Source organism: Ambystoma mexicanum, chromosome 10 (assembly GCF_040938575.1).
Source record: "Ambystoma mexicanum isolate Mex_15411 chromosome 10, UKY_AmexF1_1, whole genome shotgun sequence".
Classification (NCBI taxonomy): Eukaryota; Metazoa; Chordata; class Amphibia; order Caudata; family Ambystomatidae; genus Ambystoma; species Ambystoma mexicanum.
The window spans coordinates 1,382,636,346-1,382,661,688 of record NC_090932.1 but is presented as its reverse complement, the minus strand read 5'-3'; the positions used below and the strand labels follow the sequence as shown (position 1 = coordinate 1,382,661,688).

The 25,343-nt window shown below is 49.6% G+C and overlaps 1 protein-coding gene across 12 annotated transcripts in view; it reads right to left on the bottom strand.

Annotated features, from left to right (window-relative positions):
- Positions 1-25,343, bottom strand: part of GIT2 (GIT ArfGAP 2) — a 2,415,297-nt gene that overhangs the window by 11,350 nt on the left and 2,378,604 nt on the right. For all 12 annotated transcript variants that reach the window (XM_069619395.1, XM_069619396.1, XM_069619398.1 and 9 more), the window contains one exon: positions 21,504-21,567. In XM_069619395.1, coding sequence (XP_069475496.1) covers positions 21,504-21,567 — 64 coding nt within the window. The remainder of the gene's footprint in view (positions 1-21,503; positions 21,568-25,343) is intronic.

Sequence of the window (25,343 nt, the reverse complement as noted above, 5' to 3'; positions counted from 1 at the left end):
TCCTATGCCGTGACTAGTATTGGTTTGCTTTAGGCAAGGGCACTTCTTATTGGTTGATTTTCCTTCCAGATTTGCTTCTAAAACTACTTTGTATTCGTAAGGTCTTGGCTGATCCACGTTTCGTGCCTGAAATGTGGTTTCGTGCCTGAAATGTGCTTTTTCAAGTGCAAAGCCTAGGGTAAAAAAACAAGCTTTGTAAGACTGGTGCTGGAGGGGCATGCTTGCATGATAATGACAAGTTATTGCCTGACTAAATTGGACATGTTTCTTTTCCAAAGTGAACATGAGCCACAGCCAGCCGTCCCTCTTCAGCACAGCGCCTTCCAGCATCCAGCAACAGGAACTTTTCATTCTGAGAACCAGAGGGGTAGCAAGAGCTGGGATGAACACTGGGGCGACGAGAAACATCCTTGGAGTGGAAACGGAACGAGACCCCGTGGAGACCCCGAGCTAAGAAAAGAGAGGAGTCCACAAGGGGATGAGAGGCGACGAAAATGAAGTTCCTAGATCTGGCAAGAGTCGAGACACAAGCTGACCCTGCTGCAAACTAAGCAGAAGACCCCCGAGCGGGAAGGGGCTGCCGCGGACTTCCTATCACTGAAAGCGCAGAGCCTGGGCCCGAAAGAGTTCCCTGCTGCACCACCTGACCACCGCACTTCGAGCCGTGAAGAAACTCGGCACGCTCTCAAATGAGAGATTTCAGCACAGAGGGAGATGGCAGGCAATGCATACTGGGGAAATCCGGAGGCAGGCGAAACACCCAAGCAAGTAGACCTTCATTTGTATTTACGTATTTGTAGTAAGCAGGAGGCCGCAGTCTGTCCCTGCAATGCTCAGACATGCACCACCTCTCTGCCTTCTGCAATGCACCCACCTCTCTGCCCAGGCTGTCCCTGCAATACTCTGCAATCATGCACCCACCTGTCCTCCTCCTGTTGCCCCCCCTTTTCTTCACCACCATATTTCTGGTTATAATCCTGCCCTGCTCGCCCTCCCTCCAGTCTCCCGTGCCACTTTCCAGCTCTGCTCGTGCCTCGGGCCCCCGCCACTATCCCTCCCATTTTGTTCAATGGGACCGAGACCAGCACTTAAGTTCATGGCATGCCATCACGAATTGATAACGGGGCGACGGGCCTGCACCGCCTTACTGCCCACTGCCCAAGGTGTTATCCGAAACGGGGGCAGAAACACTGGAAGAACTCGGCTTCGAAGTAGCCAGACGTAATCACGCTGCACGCATACATGAAACTGTCAACTTGTGTGTCCACACGTCGGCACATGTATGGCGTGTTTGCACATCTTGTCCATGTTAAGTATCTTGGTGCCCAAAAAGATACGTAACATGGACAAGATGTGCAAGCACGCCATACATGTGCCGACGTGTGGACACACACACACACACACACACACACACACACACACACACTTGAAGTTGACAGTTAGTTTCATGTATTATGCGTCGCAGGATTGCGTGGTCTTGGGCATGTTGTTCCATGTATGCAGCAACAGCACCCTGCACCTGTGTCTCGTGGCTCGGTGCTGCTGCTGCTCACAAGGAATCGGGATGGGATGCGCCTGTTGCTGCATCAACATCTAAAATGTTGCATAGTCGCCCTCGCCCCCAAACACAGTACATTTGACTTACCTGATATTGTGCTATGCATGATGCATGCATCCTCTCCACTCGCTCCTGTTTTCCAAATGGTGGGGACCGACGCCAGCCAGGCCAGCCCCAATCATCAAGCTATCAGTGCTCATGCGCACATAGCCTGCTGAGGGCACGCTGCACATGCGCCCATGGGCCTGGCTGGTGCCAGCGCCACCGGGGCCCGCCCGGGGGGAAGTGAAAAAGCAACAAACATGTTGTCAATTGCTGCTGCACTGCCCTGCCTGAGTGCTCACTGCTCCTCCTAATACACGGTGACGGGCATTCAAATCAATGCCTAGCTGGTGTGTAGCCAGCCTGGCCTGGCTTGCACTGATGCAGAGCACCGCCGTGCGGCGCCCCCTAGAGCCTGTCTGACGACGCCTGAGCTGCCTGACACAAAGACCGGCCGTGATGAGCCCTGAAACCTTCAGGCACATCTTTCCCAGCCAGATCATAGCATTCTGAGATGCAGAGAATGACCCACCTTGACAATTATGTTTGGTCAAAGCCCTGCAGCATAACCCACAAAAAAATCATTAGTTGTCCCAACATCCCTTGTCCGAGTCCACACCAAGTCCAGGCAATGGAATTGCTCCTCTGCTTTGATTGATTTTCTGAGAGAGATGGAAGTCTGAGACCGGCTTCAGGAGTAAGGAAGGACTCTCTCAACGTCACTTTCTCTTTGGAGAATACCAAATCCAGGGATTAAACAGATTATGTTTAGAGCTCACTCACTAGTCTTGCGGAAGTGATACAACCAGGAAAACTACCTTATTGGTGAGCAATATAAGAGAATGTAATGGCTCAAACTGAGCTACCATGAGGAATATCATCACAAAATTCAAATCCCATACCGGAACCATAAACGGATGTAGTGTAAACTAATTGAACAATCCCTGCAAAAATGGGCTAACAGTGGGAATTGTGAAGAGAGAGCCTTGCTCTGGGGCACTTTTAAAAAATGAGAAAGCAACTAAGAACCCCTTCACAGTGCCCATTTGCATGCCAGTCTAGGCCAAGGAAAGCAAACAAATCTAAAAGAGAGGATATGGGACAGGTAAAAGGGTCCAGATCCCTCTCCCGGCACCCAGCCGAGAATCTACTCCATCTGCAGGCATAAAAAGACTTAGTGCACTATTAACCAACTTGACTTGGGGCAGGAAAACCACCCACCTTAATTGAGAAACACAAATCCTCCCAATACCATGAAAGGGGCCTAAACAAGATGGATGTCTGCCACCACTCACTTGCGTTGGAGTTGCTGAACACTCACCGAGGCCATGGCTACATTGTTGAGACAACTTGCTAGACAACCCTGAGGTTACACGCTAGAGTTGCCTACACTCCTCCATACTCACCCTCGATATATGCATTGATGAATTACTGTTTACCTCAGAGGCGTAAATTATGGTAGAGGCATTTTACAACTGGAGGACCTATTTATAGGAGTATGTTTTCTCACATCAGTTTTGGGAACACTCTCCTGCCACTAACCGAAATACTGCTATACAACCGGATTAAGGGGGAGATGTCCGCCAAATTCCCAACAATGCCTAAAGAATCCCAGAACAGCCCCATCATCCAACACCTAACAACTGCAACAAAACGCTGACTGTGCCATGTCCTTGCTCTACAAAGTCTGCTACATATGTAGAGAACAGTACGGGTAAGAGGAGGTGGAAAGTGGCGACTGGAACAACTATTTGGAGAATCAGTGGGCTAAGATAGCTAAAATATGTCTTCAAACTAAGTTAACCTCGTTAAATCAGAAGCACAGGGCCTTACAATACACATTCCTGCAGCAGACATCCTACATACGTCTCAAAGTGTGCAAGATTGATCTGGCAGCATAGTGTGCCCGTCCTAATAGTAGACAACGGAAGGCTTATTTGATTCACCTGGCTTGGCTATGCCAGTAAGATCTGGTACAACTCAAAGAAGGACAACTCCTCAGGGCAGTTTTCCTGCAATTTATTTATAGCCCCCTTTATGCCCTCCCACCCCGTCCGCGAATCCCCAAAACCAGTCGCATTGCTCTCTGCACAGAGGAAAGGAGCTCACACCACTTCACTTGTTAAGGTACTTGTTAAGGTAGTGCAAGGCCACTGTGTTGCCCATCAGGACACATTTGCCCTTCACAGAGTGGAGGAAGGCAACCATGGCAGGCCTGATTGACCTCTATTCCAGCACATTTCGCTCACAGTCACATCTCACAGGCGAGCGCCCCAACCTTTCAACACGCGTTAGTGACCACTGTTAACTGAGGCCGCCTCAACAGTTTGTTTCGCAGGGCCCACCACACAAGGTCTCAAGAAACCCTGCTCCAGACTAGCAAAATGTGTGATATGTGACCATGAAACTGAGACAAAACAAAAGAGGTGATGGCTGGAAGGTTTAGAATAAATCTTAACCTCTGGCATTGCTCTGGGCAACCCTCCAGACCATCGTTCTTCGCCTGCCAAGCCATTACAAACTGGGAAAGACCGTATCCAAATCAGGCTTGGTCCCACCCCCAAAGGGGTAGTCCAGCCCAAACTGCTAGGTCACATCCCTTCTGCACGAGACCACAAGCATCCCCAGACATGTTTCAGCCTTGTTGGGCGTCATCAGTGAGGAGTAGCTTGGGTCTCTAGGCCCAGCAGGCACGGGACCCACGTCTGGGCATACCCACCCCACTCGGGGTGACAATAGCAAAACAAAAGAGGTGATGGCTGGAAGGTTTAGAATAAATCTTAACCTCTGGCTGGACCCCTTTTGCTATGGCGCAGAAGGGCTAAAAAACGGTGGTGTGGAAGGTTGCCCAGAGCAATGCCAGTGGTACAGATACATTCAAAACCTTCCACCCATCACTTTTGTGGTCACAGTTTGTCTCACTATGTGAGAGAGGATATGGCCAGACGTGGGTCCCTTGCTCGCTGCGCCATAGGGAACCAAGCTGCACCTCACTGATGAGGCCCAACAAGGCCGAAACATGTCTGGGGTTGCTTGTGTTTCCATGCTGAGGGGACCTGGCCTAGCAATTCGGGCTGGCCTGCTATCATTGGTGGCAGTACCTGACTGATTTTCATATGGCTGGACCCCTTTTGCAATGGCGCAGACGGGCTAAAAAACGGTGGTGTGGAAGGTTACCCAGAGCAATGCCAGTGGTACAGATTCATTCAAAACCTTCCACCCATCACTTTTGTGGTCACACCATGATACTGAGCCCTGTTAGGGAGGAATTCTCCATAGTGGCTAATTTCCCTCACCTAGTGAGTCCCTCAGCAGCTTTGCTGGATTTCAGGGGTTTAATTTTTTCATGTTAAGAGTGTGACCCTTTTTATTCCCACTTTTACCTGCATTTTTTTTGTGATGTGCTGTTCTTTTTATGTGTTCCATGGACTCAGAGTCTAACCAACTCTGGGGGCATCATCTTGTTCTGTGCGTCACCCCGCACCCTCAGTGCAGTGACACCGAGTTGTCTTTTCGACTTCCCAAGACTCCATTGCTGGGGCTGACTACAGTCCCCCAGCAAAGGTAAAGTTGCAATTAACTTTATCAGGCTGCTTTTCAAATTGCCAGACTCAGCACACACTATCTTTTATAGAGTGCTGAAGGGGTCACTTCGTGCCTCCTTTGTCTGAAGTCCTTTTTGACTTACATTTGGCACCCATAATTGAAAGAATTGGCTCGTGGCAGTGGTACTACTACTTTTCCTTTTGATTACTGTATTACATTTATACGCGGTAACGGTAAAAGCTACATGTTAGCTCTAACCCTAAACCCCGCCGGGTTATATTGTTAGTAACTTTACTCCGGTTTGGATTTTCGCCATTTTCTTTACTAGGGGTTCCTTCTCGAGTCTTCCTTCGTGAGTTTCACTCACTTTGGTTTTCTTTGTTTGCCGTTTTTGGCAGACTTCTGAACAGAAGCCCTGCCAAAGGCGCCTGGAAGTCTAGAGTAGGCAGAATATAAGGGAGGGGTTTGAGACCCCCTGCCCTTGGTTCCCTTGGGAACCAAGTCGCACTTTGGTGTGATTGGTTGGGGCACTTTCCGGTCTGGACAGTGACCCCCTGCTGAATGATTGACATCCAGGCTGTCTGAATGGGGGGATTTAGCATAAATACCCACCATTTGGGACTGGAACAGAAGAGTCGCCACAGGATCAAAAGACCCGACGAGGAGAGACGGAGAGGACAGCTGCAGACGACATCAACACCGGTGGAGCCCTGCTGCAGGTTCGAATTCCTGATCTCCAACGACCGAAGCTCTTCACCCGAATCTTCAAACCTTTAAGCTGGTGGGACCAATCAGCTTACTCAGTGCCTGGACCCTCTTCACCCTGATCGAACTTTGGTAACATCTTGCCATCGCCGGATAGCCAGTGGGAGAGACCCCAGACCGCACTTAGAGGACCGGAGCCTTTTTCCGACGCTTAACTCTGCTGCTATCTACCGTCCCGTGTGGCGCAGGACCCTCCAGTCTGCCTCCTCTCGTGAAAGTGAGTTGGGTGGTGGACACCGGAGCCTGCAGGAAACCCACCTGGACCAAAGACGCAGTGGGAATCTTCGTTTTGTGCATAAGGTACTGTGTCCTGCCTGGCTTCCCTTTGTACAGATTGCTAAAGGTGACCCTTAAATCCTTGGCTTTCTATACTGGGTTGGCCCCAGACCTTCTAACTTTGTTTCTTGAACTAAACCAACCTGTGTGATCCTGGGCACATTTCGCTTTGCTCCATTTAAAGTGGGCCTGGCCTATGAACTTTGGCTCTACAGTATATTCTGCCTTTATTCCCTTGCTCTGACTCTTAAAAAGTGTTGGGACTGTATTATTCTTATGCTCTGCCTTTTTCTCTCCCTCTAACCAAACTATTGGACTGCCATCTTGGTTAAGCGCTCACATCTGTCTTAATAAATAGTGGTGTTTTAACTCTGACTTGTCTAATAGTTATTAAGGGAGGTGTGTATACTTTATCTGACTGTGTTTTAACTTGCTTTTGATTTGGAGTGCTAGTGTATTGCCTAAAGTGTGTTTTAAATAAATAACTCTATACTTTTGATACAAAGCTCTGGTCAGTGTTTGTTTGCTCTACTGTGTTTTTAGCCCTATTGTGTATACTCTACATACTGCCTTACTCTTCTTGAGAGAGGTCTGACTGCTCAGCCACAGCTACCAGGTAAATCTGGGTGGTGTGGACTGCTACCAATTGGGTTGACTGCTTACTCCTGTAGTCTTAATCTTTTTGCAGTGTTCCCTAAGGGGTGTTCCCAGAACTCGGTTTTAAAATGACGTTTGTGCTCGCCTCTGTAACTCCAAACCAAAGGTCGAGCCCTTTGTTCCACTTTTGGCAGGCTTCTACACAGAAGCCCTCCAAAGTGGTGCCACTCTGCCTAGGTACCACAGGGGGTGTGGGAAGGGGTTTAGGCACCGTGGACTAAGTTGCCTTGCCAACCCAAGTCGCACTCTTGCGTGATTGGCCCAAGTGGTGAGCCACCCCGCTCACCACTTAGCATGTTTGATTGACAGCAAGGCTGAATGAATGGGGGTTTCTTGCATAAAAGCAGGGCTTTTGGGACTGGAACTTCAGAAGTCGCCACAGGACCTGAAAATCTGAAGAGGGAGAAGCTGAGCCGACCTGCAACGACGACACCACCGGTGGAGCCTTGCTGAACCGTCTCACCACTTCCCGACGACAGAGGAGATCTTCTTGCCGGAGAGTCTCTTCCCCGTGAGCTGGCGGGGACAACCAGTTTGCTTTCTTTTTCGCCTACCAGGACGTCTAGTGGTCGAATTGCCCGTGCCAAGCACCCCGGCAACCGGAGAGACACTTACCACTGAACCGCGAATAAAAGGACCGCTCCTTTTAATCGAGAACTCTGCGGCTGGTTTGTTCCTTGGCAGTGCAAAGACCTTCTGCTTTCCTCCCTGACGAGATCTTCTCTTCCCCCGGACGAAGCACTGACTTGCACCCGCTGCCAGGAAAAACTGCCCCCGCTGGAGCGTTCTCAACATTTCAAGGTACTGTGTCCAACTGGCCTCCCTTTCTATAGATTGCTACAAGGTGACAGTAAATCCTTAACCTTCTAGACTGGGCTGGTCTCTTGACCATCTAACTGGTCCCTTTCTTTTGGTCCAACTTCTTTCTGAACCTTTGAGACTTTTGTGCACTTTTCAACCGTGTGACCTTGGACACATTTCGTTCTGATCCTCTTAAAGTGGATCTGGCTTTCTGAACTCTAACTTCACGGTTTTATTCTGCCTTCCTCTCTTGCTGTGTTCTTCTGAAAGTGTTGGGATCTGTTTCAATTTATGCTCTGCCTTTCTCTCCCTTTTAAACCGAATTATTAGAGTGCCATCTGCGTTAAGCGCTCACCGCTGTCTGAAAAAAAGTGGTGCTTTACTTACGACTTGTCTAATATTCTTTTAAGGGAGTGTATATACTTTAGTGACTGTGTTTTTGAACTTGCTTGATATTAGTGCCAGTGTGTTTTTATAGATGTGTTTATCTGCCCTATTGTGTATGCTCTGTATACTGCCTAACTCTTCTTGAGAGAAGTCTAACTGCTCGGCCACAGCTACCAGGTAAATCTGGGTGGTGCGGACTGCTACCAATTGGGTTTACTGCTAACTCCTGTGGTCTTAAACTTTTTGCAGTGGTCCCTAAGAGAACTGCACAGGTTTCTGCCTAACAGGTGAAAGCTCCCCTTCTTTCGTCGGAACCAGAAAGTAAACTGAATACCAGCCTCTGCCTAGTTCTGAGTATAGTACCAGTTTGTTCATGTTCTTAGCCAAAAGCTGATGACCTTCTTGAAAATGAGTAGGTCCGCAAACAAAAAAGGGCTGAAAAGGGGATGGTCTGGAGGGCTTTAAGTGAAAGGTGGACAATATCCCTGGTGAACTACCTGCAAGGCCCAATCATCTGGTGGTGCAACACTATTGCATGCTGAACTGGGACATTTTCCGTCCCCCGGGGGATGAATGGAAGAAGTGACCTACACAACACCCACTGAGGAGGCGGAGGTCCCACCTCTGCCCCTATATCTGTGGAAATGGTAAAGTTGCTGTTTGCCTGAGGGTGCATGACGTCTTCCACTGTGGGAAAAAGTGTTACAGGGCAGTAACCATCTACCTCTGAAAGTGGGAGTTGAGAATTGTTACACGGTCAAACCCACGGACTTTGCAGTGGCATTAGAGGGCTGAAGCCTCTGTAAGGAGTCACTGACCTTAGCTTCAAAGAGATCATGCCAGTCTAAACACATATCTAGGAGCTTTGACTGCACGTTCTGTGTGCACCGCAAGGTCTACATCCAGGAGAGACTCCTCACCACCGTGCCTTTGGCCATTGCCCATCTCACACAGTCAGCTGTGTCAAGTCTTGACTACAATATCGGATGAGCTGCCTCACTGACATCAGCAACACAGCCTCAAAACCCCCTCTCACCTCTCCGTCAGGAAGATGTTTGGTTGTTCCAGACACTTTTGTCCAGAGACCAAAATAGAAATGTTGCCAGGGCAAAGGAGGTCTTTATTGCACTAAGGATAAGACTTCCCGAAGTGAAAGCATTCTCCCCCCATGCATCCAACTTCTTGCTTTCTCTGTACAGAGGAAGAGGAAATATTAATGTTTTCAGTTTGGCAGTCGCAGCCTCCACCAGGCTCTCAGGGTAGGCGTGGGTGGAAAGAAAGGCTAGGTCTGAAAGGGCCCAGGAGGTGTTTTTCTGTTGCCACATCTAGGTGAACTGTGGAGACAGACTCCAGCTTCTTGGAGCTTTCAGAACCAGATCCTCGACTGCAGGATCGAAAGGCAGTAAGTTCTTCTTGCGACAACCTTCACCCAAAACATCTGTAAGCTCAAAATGAACTTTTGGCTTGAAAGGAGCTGAAAAGTTTCCACCACTTTTGCTATAAGAAATTGGAATGAAGTCTGAGGTTTCCTGTGAGTCGGCAATGGGAAAATGCATCAAGACCTCTGGCCTCGTGAAAGTCAGAAGCCAGCTCCAACAGACATTCCCTCTCACCCTAGAACTCCTCTGGGAATTCCCTTGCTTCTTGAGGGCATAGGGGTTCGATCCCAAAAGAGATAGGACCACCCACAGTGTTGTGTGTCGTGCTCCTCCCCTAAAGAGTTTAGACCAATCCTGTGGGGGTGGAAAACCGATATATTTGTTGAGCGAAGCACCTGCAGGACTGGAAGCCTGAGACCTCGGCGGGATTAGGCATTTTCACAAAACTGGAAATAGCAGTGTTCCTTAAACGAACAGAGTGCATGGAAAAAAGAACTGAGGTGATGTGGTGCGACTCCTCCATATACAATTGTCCCAATGCCATATCCAGACCTGGGTGCTTAGAGGCATCAGGCAGGGCCAAAGAAGAGCTATGCAGCGCCCCCTGGTCGCAGAAATGTTTCAGAAGATCAGCTGCGCTGGAGACAAAACATCATATATGAGGCATCTGGGTGAGGAAGGATTTCATTAGAAGGAGAAATTACCTTACCGTAATGTTCTTTCTATGGATTCTTCTCCCGCAGATTTCTCATCTGATAAATATTCCCTCCAGCTTCGCTGCTTCAGAATTTTTTTTGATAGGGGGAGTAGTGGACATCGACGTGGGTGTCAACTATAGAGCCGTCTTGCTTGGCGTCTAGTCGATTTCTCCGAACGTGACATCAGGCGTCATAAGTAGCGCATCACTATACCCAGACCTCATTTGCCATCTTTTTTCAGAGCACCAAACACTGCATAGGAAAACAGAGACAACAAATGGGCTAATGAGCCCTTTAAAAAAGAAAGTAATTACAGGCCTCCGGAGGAGGAACAATTGAAAAAGAACACTAAGAGTAGTGTTAGAAAAATGTTTGTTTTAAGACTGTGGCAGGAAGACAGAAAAACTGACACAGAGGACCATCACAAAGTCAATGTTTTTTTAAATAGAAAGATGCGCACCAACCACTGACTTTCTGAGCGGGAAGGTATGGGAGGGGAGATGAGGACTCTGCGGGAGAAGAATCCATAGAAAGAACATTACGGTAAGGTAATTTCTCCTTCAATGGATTGCTTTTCTCCTGCAGATTTGTCATCTGATAGTCTCCCAAAGCAGTAATGAAAGAGGCGGGCAGAAAGTCATACTAAGAAATTTTGCATCACTACCTTGCCAAAACGCACATCCGAAGTGCAAGCCACATCCAGGCTATAGTGCTTTGCAAAGGTATGCAAAGATGACCATGATCGTTCGAAACCTCTTCAAGCTCTGGAGAACACATGGAATGACGGGAATCGGAGGGAACGTGTAAAGGAGAGGGAAGGTCCAATTCACCAGAAACGCGTCCCACTGTGCACAGTTCTCTGGGAATTCCCTCAAGCAGAACAGTTTGCATTTCCTGTTTGATTCCGTTGCAAACAAATCCACTGCTGGGGTACCCCAGAGAGTGAAAAGCTCCTCTAGGACTTTCTGGCACATTTCCCACTCATGTGAGACCGGCTCTGCCTACTCCCGAGCATCCGCCAAGTTGTTCTCTGTGCAGGCCAGATGAACTGCAGAGACGTAGAGCCTGTTCTCCAGCAACCAGAAGCATCATCGCCTCCATGCAGAGGGGGCGGGAGTGCACACCACCTTGCATGTTGAGGTAGTGCATCGCCACCAAGTTGTCCGTTAGAACGAGGACATGCTTTTCCTGCAGAGACTGGATGAATGCTTTTAGGGCTAGCCTGATACTACGTGACACCAGCCTGTTGATGAGCCACCTGGCTTCTGTCGATGACCAGAGCCCGCTCACCTGCAAATCCTTGCAGTGAGCACCTCAACCCTTCAAGGACGTATCCGTGACCACCCGGGTCTGAGGCCAAGGAGGCCGCCAAAAGACTGTTGCGGTCTGCCGACCAGGACAGGTCATTGACCACTGACGTGGACACTCTGAGGAGATCCGAGAGAATGCTGAGGTACTGAGACCACTGATCCCTCCGTAACCATTGCAGGGATCTCATGCGCAACCTGGCCTCTGGTACTAGAACAATGCAGGAAGCCATGAGGTCTAGAAGGTGGAGGAAGGAAGCCGTTGGTAGAGAGGTATTTTTCTGGAATAAATCCACGATCTGTGTCAAGCAGACTACTCTTTCCTCAGCAGGGGGGGGGGGCTTCCAGGACTGCTCCGATGAACTGGAGCTGGTGGACTGGTGTCATGTGGGACTGTAAGTTTAGGGAGAAGCCCAGCCTGTGCAGCAGAGAGCAGGTGTCCTCCAGATGGGACAAGACCTGCACTACAGACTTCCCTCGGATCAGCCACTCACCAGATATAGAAATACTTGGACTCCGGATCTCCTAAAATGAGCCGCAACTACCATCATGAGCTTGTTGAAGACCCTTGGGGCGGAGGTAAGACCAAAGGGAAGCACCTTGAACTGATAATGTATATCTCCCATGGTGAACCTTAGGAACTTCCTGTGCTTTTAATGTATTGGCACATGGAAATAGGCGTTCTGTAGATCTACGAACACTAGCCAGTCCTGAAGTTTGAGAGCGTGGAGAATCTCTTTCAACGTCACCATCCTGGATTTGTCTTTCCTCAAGGCCATGAGGTCCAGAAGGAACAAGTTACTTACCTGTAACTGTTGTTCTCCAGCATGGGTCTGGCATGGATTCACATGCTCATGAATATTCCTATGCCGGGAATCCTCGGTATAGAAAAAAAACAGTATCAGTTTCGTTTCTGATCTGTCTTTCTTAGTAGTAACCAATCACTGGTCTCTGGGTCATACTGCCCCCAGCCAATGACTGCCCTCTCCCTAAGCCACACCTCTGGCAGCCATCCTCAGATTTTGGTAGCACGTAAAGTGGCAGTATGACCAAGTGAAGAGCTGCAGAGGGGTAGGCGGGAGGGTTCGCATGTGAATCCATGCCAGACCCATGCTGGAGAACAACAGTTACAGGTAAGTAACTTGTTCCTTCTCCAGCATGGGGTCTGGCATGGATTCACATGCTCATGAATAAGAGAATACATACCAGTACACGCATGCACAACCACGGGAGGTGGCAACAGGCTCAACATTAGGCAATACAACAACTCAACATTAAGCATCTCTTACCTCCTCACCAGGCTCACCTTAAGCGAACAGGTTGCGCAGCACTGCTTGGCCGACCCTGGACTCCTCCCTGGAGTCCCGATCGACGCAGTAGAATCTTGTGAAGATGTGCGTCGACCTCCACGTCGCAGCCCTGCAGATGTCCAGCAGGGGCACACCAGACAGGAACGCCGCGGTAGCAGCGATCACTCTGGTCGAATGGGCACTCGGACAGCCGGGCAGCGGTCGGTTTGCCAACCGGTGACAGTGCATGATGCAGCCGGAGAGCCATCTGGAAATGGAAGTCTTCGAGATAGCCTTCCCTTGATTCACAGTCCCAAAATTCAGAAACAGCTGTGATGTCTTCCGAAAAACGCTCTGAAGTAGAACTTGAGCGCTCTAGCTACGTCCAGCAAGTGCAGAGTCCTTTCAGCCGGCGTCGAAGGAGACGGGAAGAAAACTGGCAACACCAAGGGTTCGTTGAGATGGAAGTCCGACGGCACCTTGGGCATGAAGGAGGGGTGATCCTCAGCACCACCCTCGTGTCGTGAAACGTCAAGTATGGCGGCTTGCAAGATAGGGCCTGGATCTCTCCCACTTGTCGTGCGGAGGTGATGGCCACGAGAAACGCTGTCTTCCAAGACAGAAACTTCAACGGTGCCGAATGCATAGGCTAAAATGGGGCCCCCATGAGCCTGGTCAGTACCACGTTGAGCTCCCACGCCGGGGCAGGGGCCTTCACCGGCGGGAATCATCGGAACAATCCTTTCATAAATTCCTTCACCAGTCGATGAGACCACAAGCACGCCCGTCCCGTAGTTCTAGTGTATCGTGAGATGGCGGCCAGATGTATCTTCATGGAAGCGTGAGCTAGTCCAGCCTTGGCCAATGACAGTAGGTACGGCAATACTTGAGGGGCCGTAATCCGCAGAGGGTTAATCTTCTGTGCACGGCACCAGACAGAGAACCTCTTCCATTTATGTCCGTAGCACTTGAGAGTTGATGACGCCCTGGCCTTTGCAAGAACCTCTCTGCAGTCGGCCGGTATGTCGTACCCTCCAAACTCTAGTGCTGTAGGAGCCAGGCCTGCAGGTTCAGCGACTCTGGGTTGTGGTGAAGAATGGCGCCTCCTGCTCTGGAGAGAATATCTGCGTCCGTCGGCAGCTTGACTGGTGTGGACGTTGACAAGTCCAAAAGGTCCGGGAACCAGATCTGTCTCGGCCACGCCGGTGCGACGAGGATCATCCTGCACCAGGACCTCTTGAGCTGGTTGATGAGCTGGAGCGGCAATGGCAGAGGAGGGAACGCATAAAGAAATAGGCCGTCCCAGGGGAACGAGAAAGCATCGCCCATGCTCCTCGGCTGGGGGAACCTGCTGGCGAACCTCCTGCACTTTGAATTCGTCGCAGTCGCGAAGAGATTGATTTGGGGTTCACCCCATCGTCGGAAGAGTCGATCCACTTGATCCTGGCGTAGTTCCCACTCGTGGCACGAGCGCAGCTCTCTGCTGAGTGAGTCAGCGATCGTGTTTTTTATTCCTGCCAGATGAAGAGGCACCACAAACATCCCTTGGGCGATGGCACAATACCACAGATCCTGGGCTTCCTTGGATAGGGCAGGGGATCTGGTTCCGCCCTGCTTCCGGATGAAGAACATTGTGGTGGTGTTGTCGGTGAAGATCCTCACCACCTTGCCCTTGAGGGACGGAAGAAAAGACCTGAGGGCCCAGAACACTGCACGGAGCTCCAAGATGTTGATGTGGAGTGACTTCTCCTCCGGGAGCCAAAGGCCTCTCAAGTGAAGATCTCCGGAGTGCGCTCCCCAACCTTCCAGGGAGGCATCCGCCGTCACCGTCACCTGGTGAGCTGGGGTCTGAAAGTCTGTGCCCGCCGACAGATGAGAGCGGGTACCCCAACACTGGATCGCCTGACGGAATGTCTCGTTGAGTGGGATCCTGTCCTCTAAGCTGCCCGTCGACTGGACCCAGCGGGCGTCGAGGAACTCTTGTAAGGGGCGCATCCGAAGCCTGCAAAGGGGCACCAGATAAATGCAGGAGGACATCATCCCGAGGAGGGACTTGATAGATCTTACCCTGGCCATGTCCGTGGCCAGCAGACGCTGCACCTTGCCCAGAATGGTCCTGGTCCTTTCCTCCGACGGCGAGGCCAGCCGTGCCATTGTGTTGAGCTTGGCTCCCAGAAACAGGGCGACTTGCGACGGAACCAGGTGGGATTTTGGAAAGTTGATGGAGAATCCCAGGTCCGTGAGCAGCTGGATGGTCTTCGCAGTGTGCTCCACGGCGAGCTCCCTTGTCCGGATGAGCCAGTCGTCCAGGTAGGGGTAGATGTGGATCCCCTGTAGGCGCAGCCGCGCTGCCACCGGTGCGAGGCACTTGGTGAACACCCTGGGTGCCGACTTCAATCTGAACGGGAGGGCCTTGAACTGGTAGTGCCGCCCTTGGACCACGAACCTGAGGAACTATCGGTGTCTTTTTAGAATGGGGATGTGGAAGTATGCATCCTCCAAGTCCAACGACGACAGGAAATCGCCCTCCTCCAGCTGTCTCAGCACGTGCTGGAGGGTGACCATCCGGAACTTCTGTGCCTTGATGTACTTGTTCAGACGTCGCAGGTCCAGGATGGGGCGCCATCCTCCTGTCTTCTTTTTTACGAGGAAGTACCTTGAGTAAACTCCGGAGCCCCAAAGCCTCTTTGGGACGAGCTCGATGGCACCCTTCTTGAGCATCGCCCTTACTTCCAACAGTAGTTGAGGGACGTGATTTTCCTTCCTGGCCACGGGTGGAACACGAGGGCACTTCTTCCGAAACTCGAGGGCGTGCCCTTGGGCCAGGGCGTCCAGCACCCAACGGTCGGTGGAGATGGACTCCCACACACTGATGAACCTCGCCAGCCGGCCTCCCACCGGGATGCTTTGGCGGGGCCCGGCCCCACGGTCGGTTCAATCTTGTTTGGAGGCCACCTTGCCTCCTTGACCTCCCTGTCGACGACCACGGGCACCACCTGACTTGCCGCGTCCCCTGTAGGCTTCCTGGGTCCTGGGACGAAGATCTTGCTGCTTGGCGGTACGTGGAGGAGCCACTGCCCGATCCCTTGGAGGCACCTTGTCTGCCTCCGGAGCTCCGAAAGGACAGCCGTCGTTGTTGGAGCACTCCCAGTGCCCGGGCAGTCTCCGTGTCTGTCTTGATGGCCTGAAGGGACTCATCAACCGCCTTCCCAAACAGGTTGTTCCCGTCGAAGGCCATGTCCAAAACCTTGGTTTGTACGTCCTGGCGGAAATCCGTCGTCTCAGGCAAACGCTGTTGCCCAACTGACGGAAACCGGTGTCGGCGATGTCCGTTGCCACCGTGATGGCGTGGTCCAAAGCAATCTCACCTTCCTGTAGGATTTCAAGGGCCTCAGCCCTTTTGGCGTCTGGAAGGAAGTCCAACAGAGGGGCGATTTTGAACCACAACTCCCTGTCGTAGCGGGCTACGATAGCCAGGGCGTTGGCCGCCTTGATAGTCGTCGCTGCGGATGAGATGACCCGTTATCCCATCATGTCCAGCTTCCTGCCCTTGCCGTCCGGCGGGGAAGTTCATGTCGAGGCCGATGCCCCCCCCAGCTTTCTTCTTTGCCCTCACAGAGATGACCGAATCCGGGGAAGGTTGTGCCCGAAGGCACAAGGGGGCAGTGTCAGGGACCCGGTACTTCTTCTCGTACCGGACCCTCTTTGCCGGCGCCGTGGCAGGGTTCTTGAGGAGGGCAAGCCCCACATCCCAGATGTCATCAAGAAGTGGTATGGCGAGGACCGTCTTCCTTTTAGCCTCGAGCCGTTGGTAAAGGAACCCTGGAAATCATGGCATGAAAGGATCCAATCACATCGGGCGGGGACGCCCGAGCAGGGGGCGACGGGGGACACGTCCCGTCGTCACCTCCATCGTCATCTGTACCTGTCGTAGCCGTGTCCGTGCCTGTATCATCCCCGTGGGTAGTAGACCGGGGGGAAGGCAGAGCAGGCCGCAGAGGTGCCGTAGGATGCGTCCTCCGCCTCTTATGCGTTGGACTTTCCGAAGGTCCCGACTCCGGTCCCCCCGTCGGGTCTGACTCAGGTACCCCCATCGGGGGGGAGGGGAAACCTTGTCCTTATCTCCGAGCATAAGGACTGAATCGCTGACAAAATGGCCGCCGAAGTGTCCTGCGGTGCCGGAAACGACGGACGCGAGGGCTCTTGAGGAACCTCGTCGGCGACACCGTCGCTCTCGTCGTCGCCCTCGTCGGGATCCCTCCCGATGGGCTGGTCCTCTTCCACGACTTCGATGAGCTCTTCTTCAGAGGTCGTGTCCGTATCCACGATGGCCACCTGCCCCTCCCCCACCTTTTCCAACGAGGACTTCGTGGGGGGTCTTCTCAATGGGCCTGAAAGACGACTCCCTCCGCGGTGGCAGGAAGACTCTGGGTCCTGAGGTCGCCTCCACTGGCGTAGCCTCCACAGGCTGAGCCAGGGCCGCTGCGACATCCTCAATCGAGGTCTTAGCAGGGTGAATTAAGGCCAGCGTCACCTTCTGTACGCCTGGGGCCTTCACCTTGGGGGGAGGGTCCGAGCCTCGCTCCCCCTCTGCTGGAATCTTCGAGATCGACCGGGGCCTCTCCAGAAGCTTTGCTGGGTACTTGGACTTCCTCTTACCCGAGCCAGAGCGTTGGCTCGTGGTTGATGACGCCAGGGAGGATGCTCCCTGCCAGGCAGCCAAGGAGCCCGACCGTTCGGCGCTCCCGGTGCCCGCAGACTCGCGGTGCTTGGCCTTTTGTTGGGCCCCCGTCGCCGGGTGCCCTCTCAGGACTTAGAAGACCGCTCAGACTTCTTTTTCTTCTTCTCGTCTGACGGGCTCTTCCCTTCCAGCCAGTTGGCGAGACGGAGGTGGCAATCCTTCATGGTCCGCTCCGACATGTTCCTACAAAACGCAGAGTCCTTCTCCGTGTGCGTCTTGTCCTCATGGAGACAGTAGAGGCATAACAAATGCTCGTCCTCCTTGAAAACATTCTGAAGCTGGCGTCCAGGGCAGGTCCTGAACAGCTTCCCGGGCATCGAGCTTCCTTTCTCCTGGGCCATGTCCAGGGTAGGCCTCGAACTTCTGGAATTCTCCAAAAGCATAACTCGACGAAATCTTCACCCTTGAGAGACGTAGAAAACTCCAAAACGGATCCCCGTTGTTCAGATGTAGAAACGGTGGAGCTTAAGGCTATATTTAACCTAAAAATGAGAAAAACCTCCTGAAAAAGCGTGAAAACTCAGCCAAAGCTCGAGAGCTAAAGCACGAGGACTCCCAGCACTTGAACGTGCGGTAAAAATCTGAGGATGGCTGCCAGAGGCGGGGCTTAGGGAGAGGGCAGTCATTGGCTGGAAGCAGTATGACCCAGAGACCAGTGATTGGTTACTACTAAGAAAGACAGATCAGAAACGAAACTGATACTGATTTTTTTCTATACCGAGGATTCCCGGCCTGACGACGGGGAATATTCATGAGCATGTAAATCCATGCCAGACCCCATGCTGGAGAATGGGACAGAGACCTCCTTCTTTCTTGGGCACCAGGAAATACTGGGAATACCAGCCCGATCTTCTCTGCTCGGGAGGTACCTCTTCAACGGCACCCTTTAGCAACAGGGTTCTCAGTTGGCAGACAATAACCCCATTGAATGAGCTGTAAAGCCTAGGCATCTGCAGTAATTCCCTGCCACTGGAGCAAATGCTCCGTCAGCTGTCCTCCAACCGGTGCGCTGTGAGAGGGTAAATCAAAGCGGCTTCGGAGGCTGGGCCGCTCCCGCCGCTGAAGCTGCCTGTTGACCTCTAGAAGCCCCTCTGCACCTTCCGCAGCGTGAGAAACTCCTCTGCCCTTGCCTGGCCAGTGGGAGCTCCGCTCTTCTGCCATAAGGAGCATATCTCCTGTAGCCCCGTGCCCTAGAAACGAAGCAGCTATAAGCAGGTTTGGCCGGCAGTGCAGCTAGGCCTAAGGATTTGGCAGCGAGTTTGGATTCCTTGAACTTCTACAAGGAATCGTCGGCTTTGTGGCTGAAAAGAAGATCACCCTCGAAGGGCATGTCCAAAAGTTGTACTTGGACGTTAGGTGAAAAATGCCTTCTCAGCGTTCTGGCCGAAGTCATAGATCGGCCCACACAGCCGGCGACGTCCAGGCCCGTTCGCAGCGACTGCTTGACCACTTCCTTCCCATCCTCCACTAGCTGTAGGAAGCCCTCACACATCTCTCCTTCCAGGACATACTGGGCAGCATTTTCCACTGCCGTCCATAGACCAAAGGAGTATTCGGCAAAACTGCTTGCCACATTGGTAGCTTTGAGGGCCATGCTACCTGAAGTGAATACCTTCTTTGCCAAGGCATCTACTTTTTTTGCTTCTCTGTCTGGGGGTAGAGTGGATGTAGATGATGCAGGTCTATAAGAGATGGGATTTTCCATAGAGCTGTCAAAGGATCGGCAATGGCCAGGCCAAGTGTCCAGACCACTGGTGTCTTGGAGGCCTTGAGCTAGCTGTAGAAGCTTATTCTGGTCGTCAAAATAGTCGACCCCACCTGAACCCAAAAACATTGGGTCGAAACCTTGATCATCTGCGTCGTGATCGCCGAAGATACCTGTCATGGTCTCGAAAAATTCAGACCAGGGTTGTGGTCACATCCTTGGCTGCACGGGGGTTATGCAGCTTCCATAGTATTTCTTTCGACGTAGAAAGATTAATCAGCGCTGACATAGTCGTAACGGGGCACTAGATGGGTTGGATACACCTAGCGCCACTCTTAGCTACGAGGCATGCTACGTGGGGGTGGGAGGCGCGCCAACTGCAGCATGCTTCTTGAACATTTCAAGCATCGAGCATTTGAAATCCTCCCACTCCAGGCGGGTGGCAGGCCCAGCTGACAGCTTACCTTTTTCCGTCAATGACTCGGAATCTTGATGATAGCGGTGGCGCCTTTTCTTTTTTTGGGACGAAGAAGAGTGGCTCCTCAAGTGAGACATTGTCTTCTTCCGCCGGTGATTCTCGGGGGTATGCCCTTCGATTTTGGCCTCTGAAGACCGAACCGTCTACCGTGCCAGAGATTTTTAGGGCGGTCGACCCAGAGCAAATTTTGCAGCTCGGTTGCAAAGGGATTTCAGTTGCATCTTGGACCACGACAGACACCAGTCAGACTCGTGCCAAGGCACCAGAGACACAACTCTGGTGGATCGGTAAGGGCCATCTTGGTGCCACAATCAGAACACTGCTTGAAATCAGACACCCGTGCGAGCAACATCTCGCGTTGAGGATTTTAGATAAAATACCAGTTTTCTGACGAAAACATTGAAAGAGTCGAAGCTCAGTGTTCCTAAAGCAGCATGTTAGCAACGGAAAAAAAAGGAACTGAGGGCGGGGGGTAGTGACACGCTACTTATACGACTCCTGATGTCACGGCTGGAGTCGACAACCAGATGCCAAGCAAGACGGGTCGATGGTTGCCGGCCGGGTCGAGGTCCACTACGCCCCCTATCGAAAATGTTTCCGAAGCAGCAAAGCTGGAGGGAATATCTATCAGATGAGGAATCTGTGGGAGAAAAGCAATCCATTGAAGGTCTAAATACAAAAGACCACATGTCCTACGCAAACCCAGATTTTCTCAATCACTCTTCCAACTACCATTTTATCATTTCACTCTGAGCACATTCAAATCTCCCACTGCTTTGGTGATTAGGCACAGTATAAAAGCTTCATAACTTAATATTCGATTGAACATATTCCACTTACATTAACATTAGTGAACTCACAACCTTCTCTCTCCTCAGCAAATATATAATTTAATGCCGTCATCATCATCTTTAAAACCGTTGGTGTTACATCTGGTGTCTATTTTTATTTTGCTTAGCGCATGTCACATTTTTTGCAGCACTGAAACGATCTCTGGCCAGACCACCGAAAACAAGATGTGTCTTTTTAATAGAGGACAGATATGGCAATAAAATTAATTCATTCATAAGGATCCTCGTTCCTTTTAAGTTTGCACCTAATTGCACATCTTTACCTAACACTTACACACACAATGAAACTCAGAAAAAGCACTGATAGACTGAGTTTGCTCTAAGTAATTATGCATTTCTCTTCAAACCCAATGATTCCAAAAGAACTACAAATACCTTATGTCTCGTGTCAAATACAGTTAGCCTAATAATAGCAGTGGATACTGACCAGCTTGTATATCGATATATTTATTGAAATTCTGAAGCTTTTAAATTCCACTGGACAACATTACACCTGGTACCCGTGCAGCATACATACAACACTTAAAATACCAATAGAAATTAGCTTTATATTTAAGGAGGGATGCCATTAAAAAAATACAAATACCAGTCTTTTTGTGCAAAATATTGGTCATGCATAGCAGCAAACCGGGCCCAATGTCTTTCTACCAAGTTTAAAAGAAGCAACACAGGCCACACCAGTACCTAAAGAAAAGGCTACAAGCAATCATGGGCATGGGTAAAGGTTGATAATGGGAAACTCCAAGAGTTCTTTTTTGTCATGTACAGCACAGAATGTCCCTACCATGTAGACTGCACTGATTATGGTCTAGTGTGGGAAGAGGGCCTGCAATGTTACTAGCTGATGAAGGAATTTGTAAACCAAGATTGTTATTGGGGTTTCTGCAAATGTAGAACACTGATGTCTAGATTTGAATTCATCAAAGCAAGGGGACAACTTTCATGCAGGTCATACATTTCCTAATTAAAAGAAAGTTTCCACATTTTTTGAAAGAGCAATTTTGTAGACACGCCATCACTTACTTTTGGGAACAGAGCTGCCATTTCAGTCACTGCCACATGTATTCTTTCCGAGCATGGTGTGTAACTGCAAGGAGAAAACAGAAGTATTATTTTCTACTTCATATAAAGAATTATATTTCAAACTACATTTCTAAGAGTTATCGGTGGCATGGCATTTAACAATTTTTTTAACATTCAAATCATGCATGTATGAACTTGTGTTTATAATGAAGGAAAAGGGATAGCATTTCTCCTTTTTGTGAATTAATGGTGACAAGGAATGTGTGAACGTCCACTGTAAATACAAACATTGGGCACTGTAACGGTTTTTTGTTTATAACTATTAGAAGTGGATTACTTATAACCGTCCAGAAGAAAGTTCTAATGCTTTGAGGTTTCCAATATTTTTGGGGAGTAGCTGGATTGGTGACACCAGCTGCTAGGCTCTTATTTGCAGAGGGGGCGCTTAAGGAGTTGTGCCCTTGTTATGCCTAATGTGTCTGTAGCTGTTCCTCCATCAATTTGTTGTATGCAGGTCTTGTGTGTAAACAATTTCACGTGATGTACCAGGCCATGATTGTGACCCCTGAACCCGCAGGAAGAATGATGTGGGCGCTATGCCTGGTAGAAGAGAGGTCCTCAAAGGTGCCATCAAACAACCACCTGAAAGGCACAAATGGTTTTTTGTGGAGAAAATTTCCTGCATTGTTGATCCGGTCAAATTTCTATCAAGAGGTCAGAAGGAGACGAAGTGTAGGTGGTTCCTACAACCTCGCCAGCGCCCATGCATGAGTCAAGTCGGATATGCATCCCTGAGACCGTTCTCCAGAAACATGTTTATGCTGTTATGGAGGAGTCACCCAGTTTCGGCACCTGCCGAGTTGGCTCACGGTAGCTCAGCAATAGGGAACAGGTCAGGAATAGTGCTCAGGAGAGAACAGTGTAGAAGATTAGCTGTTCAATCCATGTCCCCTCTTCTATTCAGGAGTTCCTGTAAAGGCTCAAGCAAGTTGGGCCTTCCTTACAGGGGCTCATTTCCTTACTAGATCATTGAGTCCACCAGACACATCATAGGTTAGAAAGGTCCTCACAGGTTTTGGGCACCAGATAGGATGATGCAAATAACGGTTTATAGTCATAATGTAGAAAGTCAAAATGTAGAAAGTCAAAATGTCGAAAAATAAATGTAGAAAAAAAAAAAGTCGAATTTTATTTTATGACGTTTTTTATTCGAAATGGGGGGGGAGTTCCTCCCCAAGCCCCCTTTCTTTTCGTTTTACCCATTTTTTTTTATTCCCGGACCCCAAAATAAATATATAATTAAAAAAAGAGGGAATTCGACATTTATTTTTCGACATTATTGTCATTCTACATTTTATTTTCGACATTTTGACTGACCACCACAAATAACATTATAGAGCACATTGGGGTTATTCAATTTTGTTAGTTAGTAGCAGGTATATTTTATGTATTTACTTATATTAAGTGATTTGTAATATGCTGGTTTAGTTGTCTCAGGGGATAGCGCAGGAAGAACATTGTAAGATAGTTCAGGAGTGGCAGCAGTTGAGATGCAGTAATGGAATTGAAGGCCTTCGTCCAGATTTACTGAGGGTCTCACCAGGTGAATTTTGATCTGTCAGAAGGGGGATTCAGAAAGGTTTTTGAGAAATGAGGTTGCAATCACAACTGAAGTTGTTTTTTTCCTCAGCTGTCAAGCTTCAAGCCGGCCAGAGGAAAGTATGGTCATGTTTATAATTTTGTCCCATTCCACCTTTCCCAGAGGACCCTCACAGGAAGTTGTGCTTGCCAGTGGGTTCTGCATAGGTCCTAGAAGGGCTGCTGAAGCTTAGCAGATGGATCAGTCAATTGCTCTTAAATCCAGCTCCTTCACATATCCTTCACATATCACATGCAGCTTTTAAGGACCCAGGATACTTTGCACCAGCAGACTTCATGATCTTCCCCCCACTGCCTTTCTCATGCAAGTGTGATTCCATTTATGTCTACTACCACCTGGAGACCACTGAATTATCAGTATGGGAAAGCACTCAAATTGTCCTATTCAGAGTGTGAATAGCTCAGTCCTGGTTTAAACTTTACATTCTTAAACTTGCCGTCCTAACTTCATAATCGGAAAAGCAGAACTACAAATAACCCTAATAAAAGGGCTGGCTCAACTACTAACGCCCGACAATGGATAGCTTGCAGGGGTATTTTCTTCATAATCAGTGGTGTCGCCAGGAATCAAATTTAGGAGGGGCACAGAGGGGGCCAAAGACAAAAGTAGGGGGGCACAGACAAAAGTAGTGCCCCCAATTGTGAAGGAGCCAGAGCAAGATCAGAGCCAGTGAAAGTGGAGTGCTGTCTCAACTGCAGAAAGCAGTTGAGAGAGCCTTCCTGGACTTGTGTTGTGTGTTGCTGCTTGCCCATGCAGTGTATCCCGGCCCGAGGATGCCTACTGAGTCGTGGAAGGCAATGGGCATTTTGCATTCCCAGCCTTGCATGGCTCATTGGAAATGCAGGATGGGGTACTGCAGAGCCGTTTTTACCCAGAGGGCACACATAACTGCACATCCCTACTGAGGACTGCTTTTCCTGCATGTTCTTTTGTTGTCATGTATGAGCTGATGGGGCTCACTGTGTACCTGCATTTTATTCGGTCTTGCTTATTCAACAAGGGTTTGATCTTGGCTGTCTTGAGGATATTGGGAAGTGTTTTTGTTGACTGGGAGGAGTTACACTGTGGGATGGCCAGGGTATTGCTCAATTCGCTAATCAGTTGAGCTGTGTCGTTTTGAACTTTGAATATCTGTAATCATTTGGGTGTTTTTAACATATCCTATTCTTTGATGGGTCTGAAAGAGGTAAAGATTGGAGGTGGTGTGGGGGGAGGTCTTCTGAAGCTGGTGGGAGCTGGATTATAGATTTGCGAGTGTTCCCGATATAAAAAATCAAGATGACCACAGAGACACTGCTCAGATTGAGAAGGTTTCAATGTGGCTATCGCTTGGGTGAGATTTACCAGATCATTGCATATAGAGAACACCTTTACTTTTTTGTTGGCAGCGTAAATACACAATTTTAAGAAAGGTTGCCTTTTCCTTTGGATCGTGTGTGTGTAGTTCCTGGCGTGGTGTAGGCATTGCATGTTTTCCTATGGTTTCAGGGGATTGTGACCACATCTGTTCCAATTGTCTCCCATGCCATGTTAACAGGGCCAGCTGGAGATCAAGCAATTAGTTAATTTTCTTCTATGGTGGCTTCTACTTTCTGAGAAGTGAAAATCTGGTGGAATGAGCCAATGTCATGCATTCGTACAGGGAACATGAACTCATCAGTAGCTAGACACTTCAATGAACATTGACATTCGATTGCGCAGATAAAATTCCAGGTCCTTGAGGTCTTCAACACATAGGAATTCTGTGGCGACATTGAACAAAGGGAAGCCTTTTGTGTACACAGACTGGATTCTATGGTCCCAAACAGGCTGAATGAAGAATTCAACCTGCACTGTTTTCAATGAGCATATTTTCTAAAGATATTTCATCTTTGTGAACCAATGAAGGACAGGATCTTGTACAAGAACGTTGAATATGTGGTATGAGAGGGGTAGTCAGTATTCACAGGATGTTCTTACAAGCAACAACGTGGGTGCAAAGATTCAGGAGTGCACATTATGTCTGTTTACGTTATGTAAAGGTGTTATCTACTAAGGAGTATAACCACATTCCCTCTTCTGCTTTTGAAACTCATCGATCAACTCCATTGTTCACTCTAATTTTTCTGTACTTGTCAGCCTATGCTGAAATCTTCTATTTCTAATTCATTTCTACATATCTCACTGTCAGCATAATACAG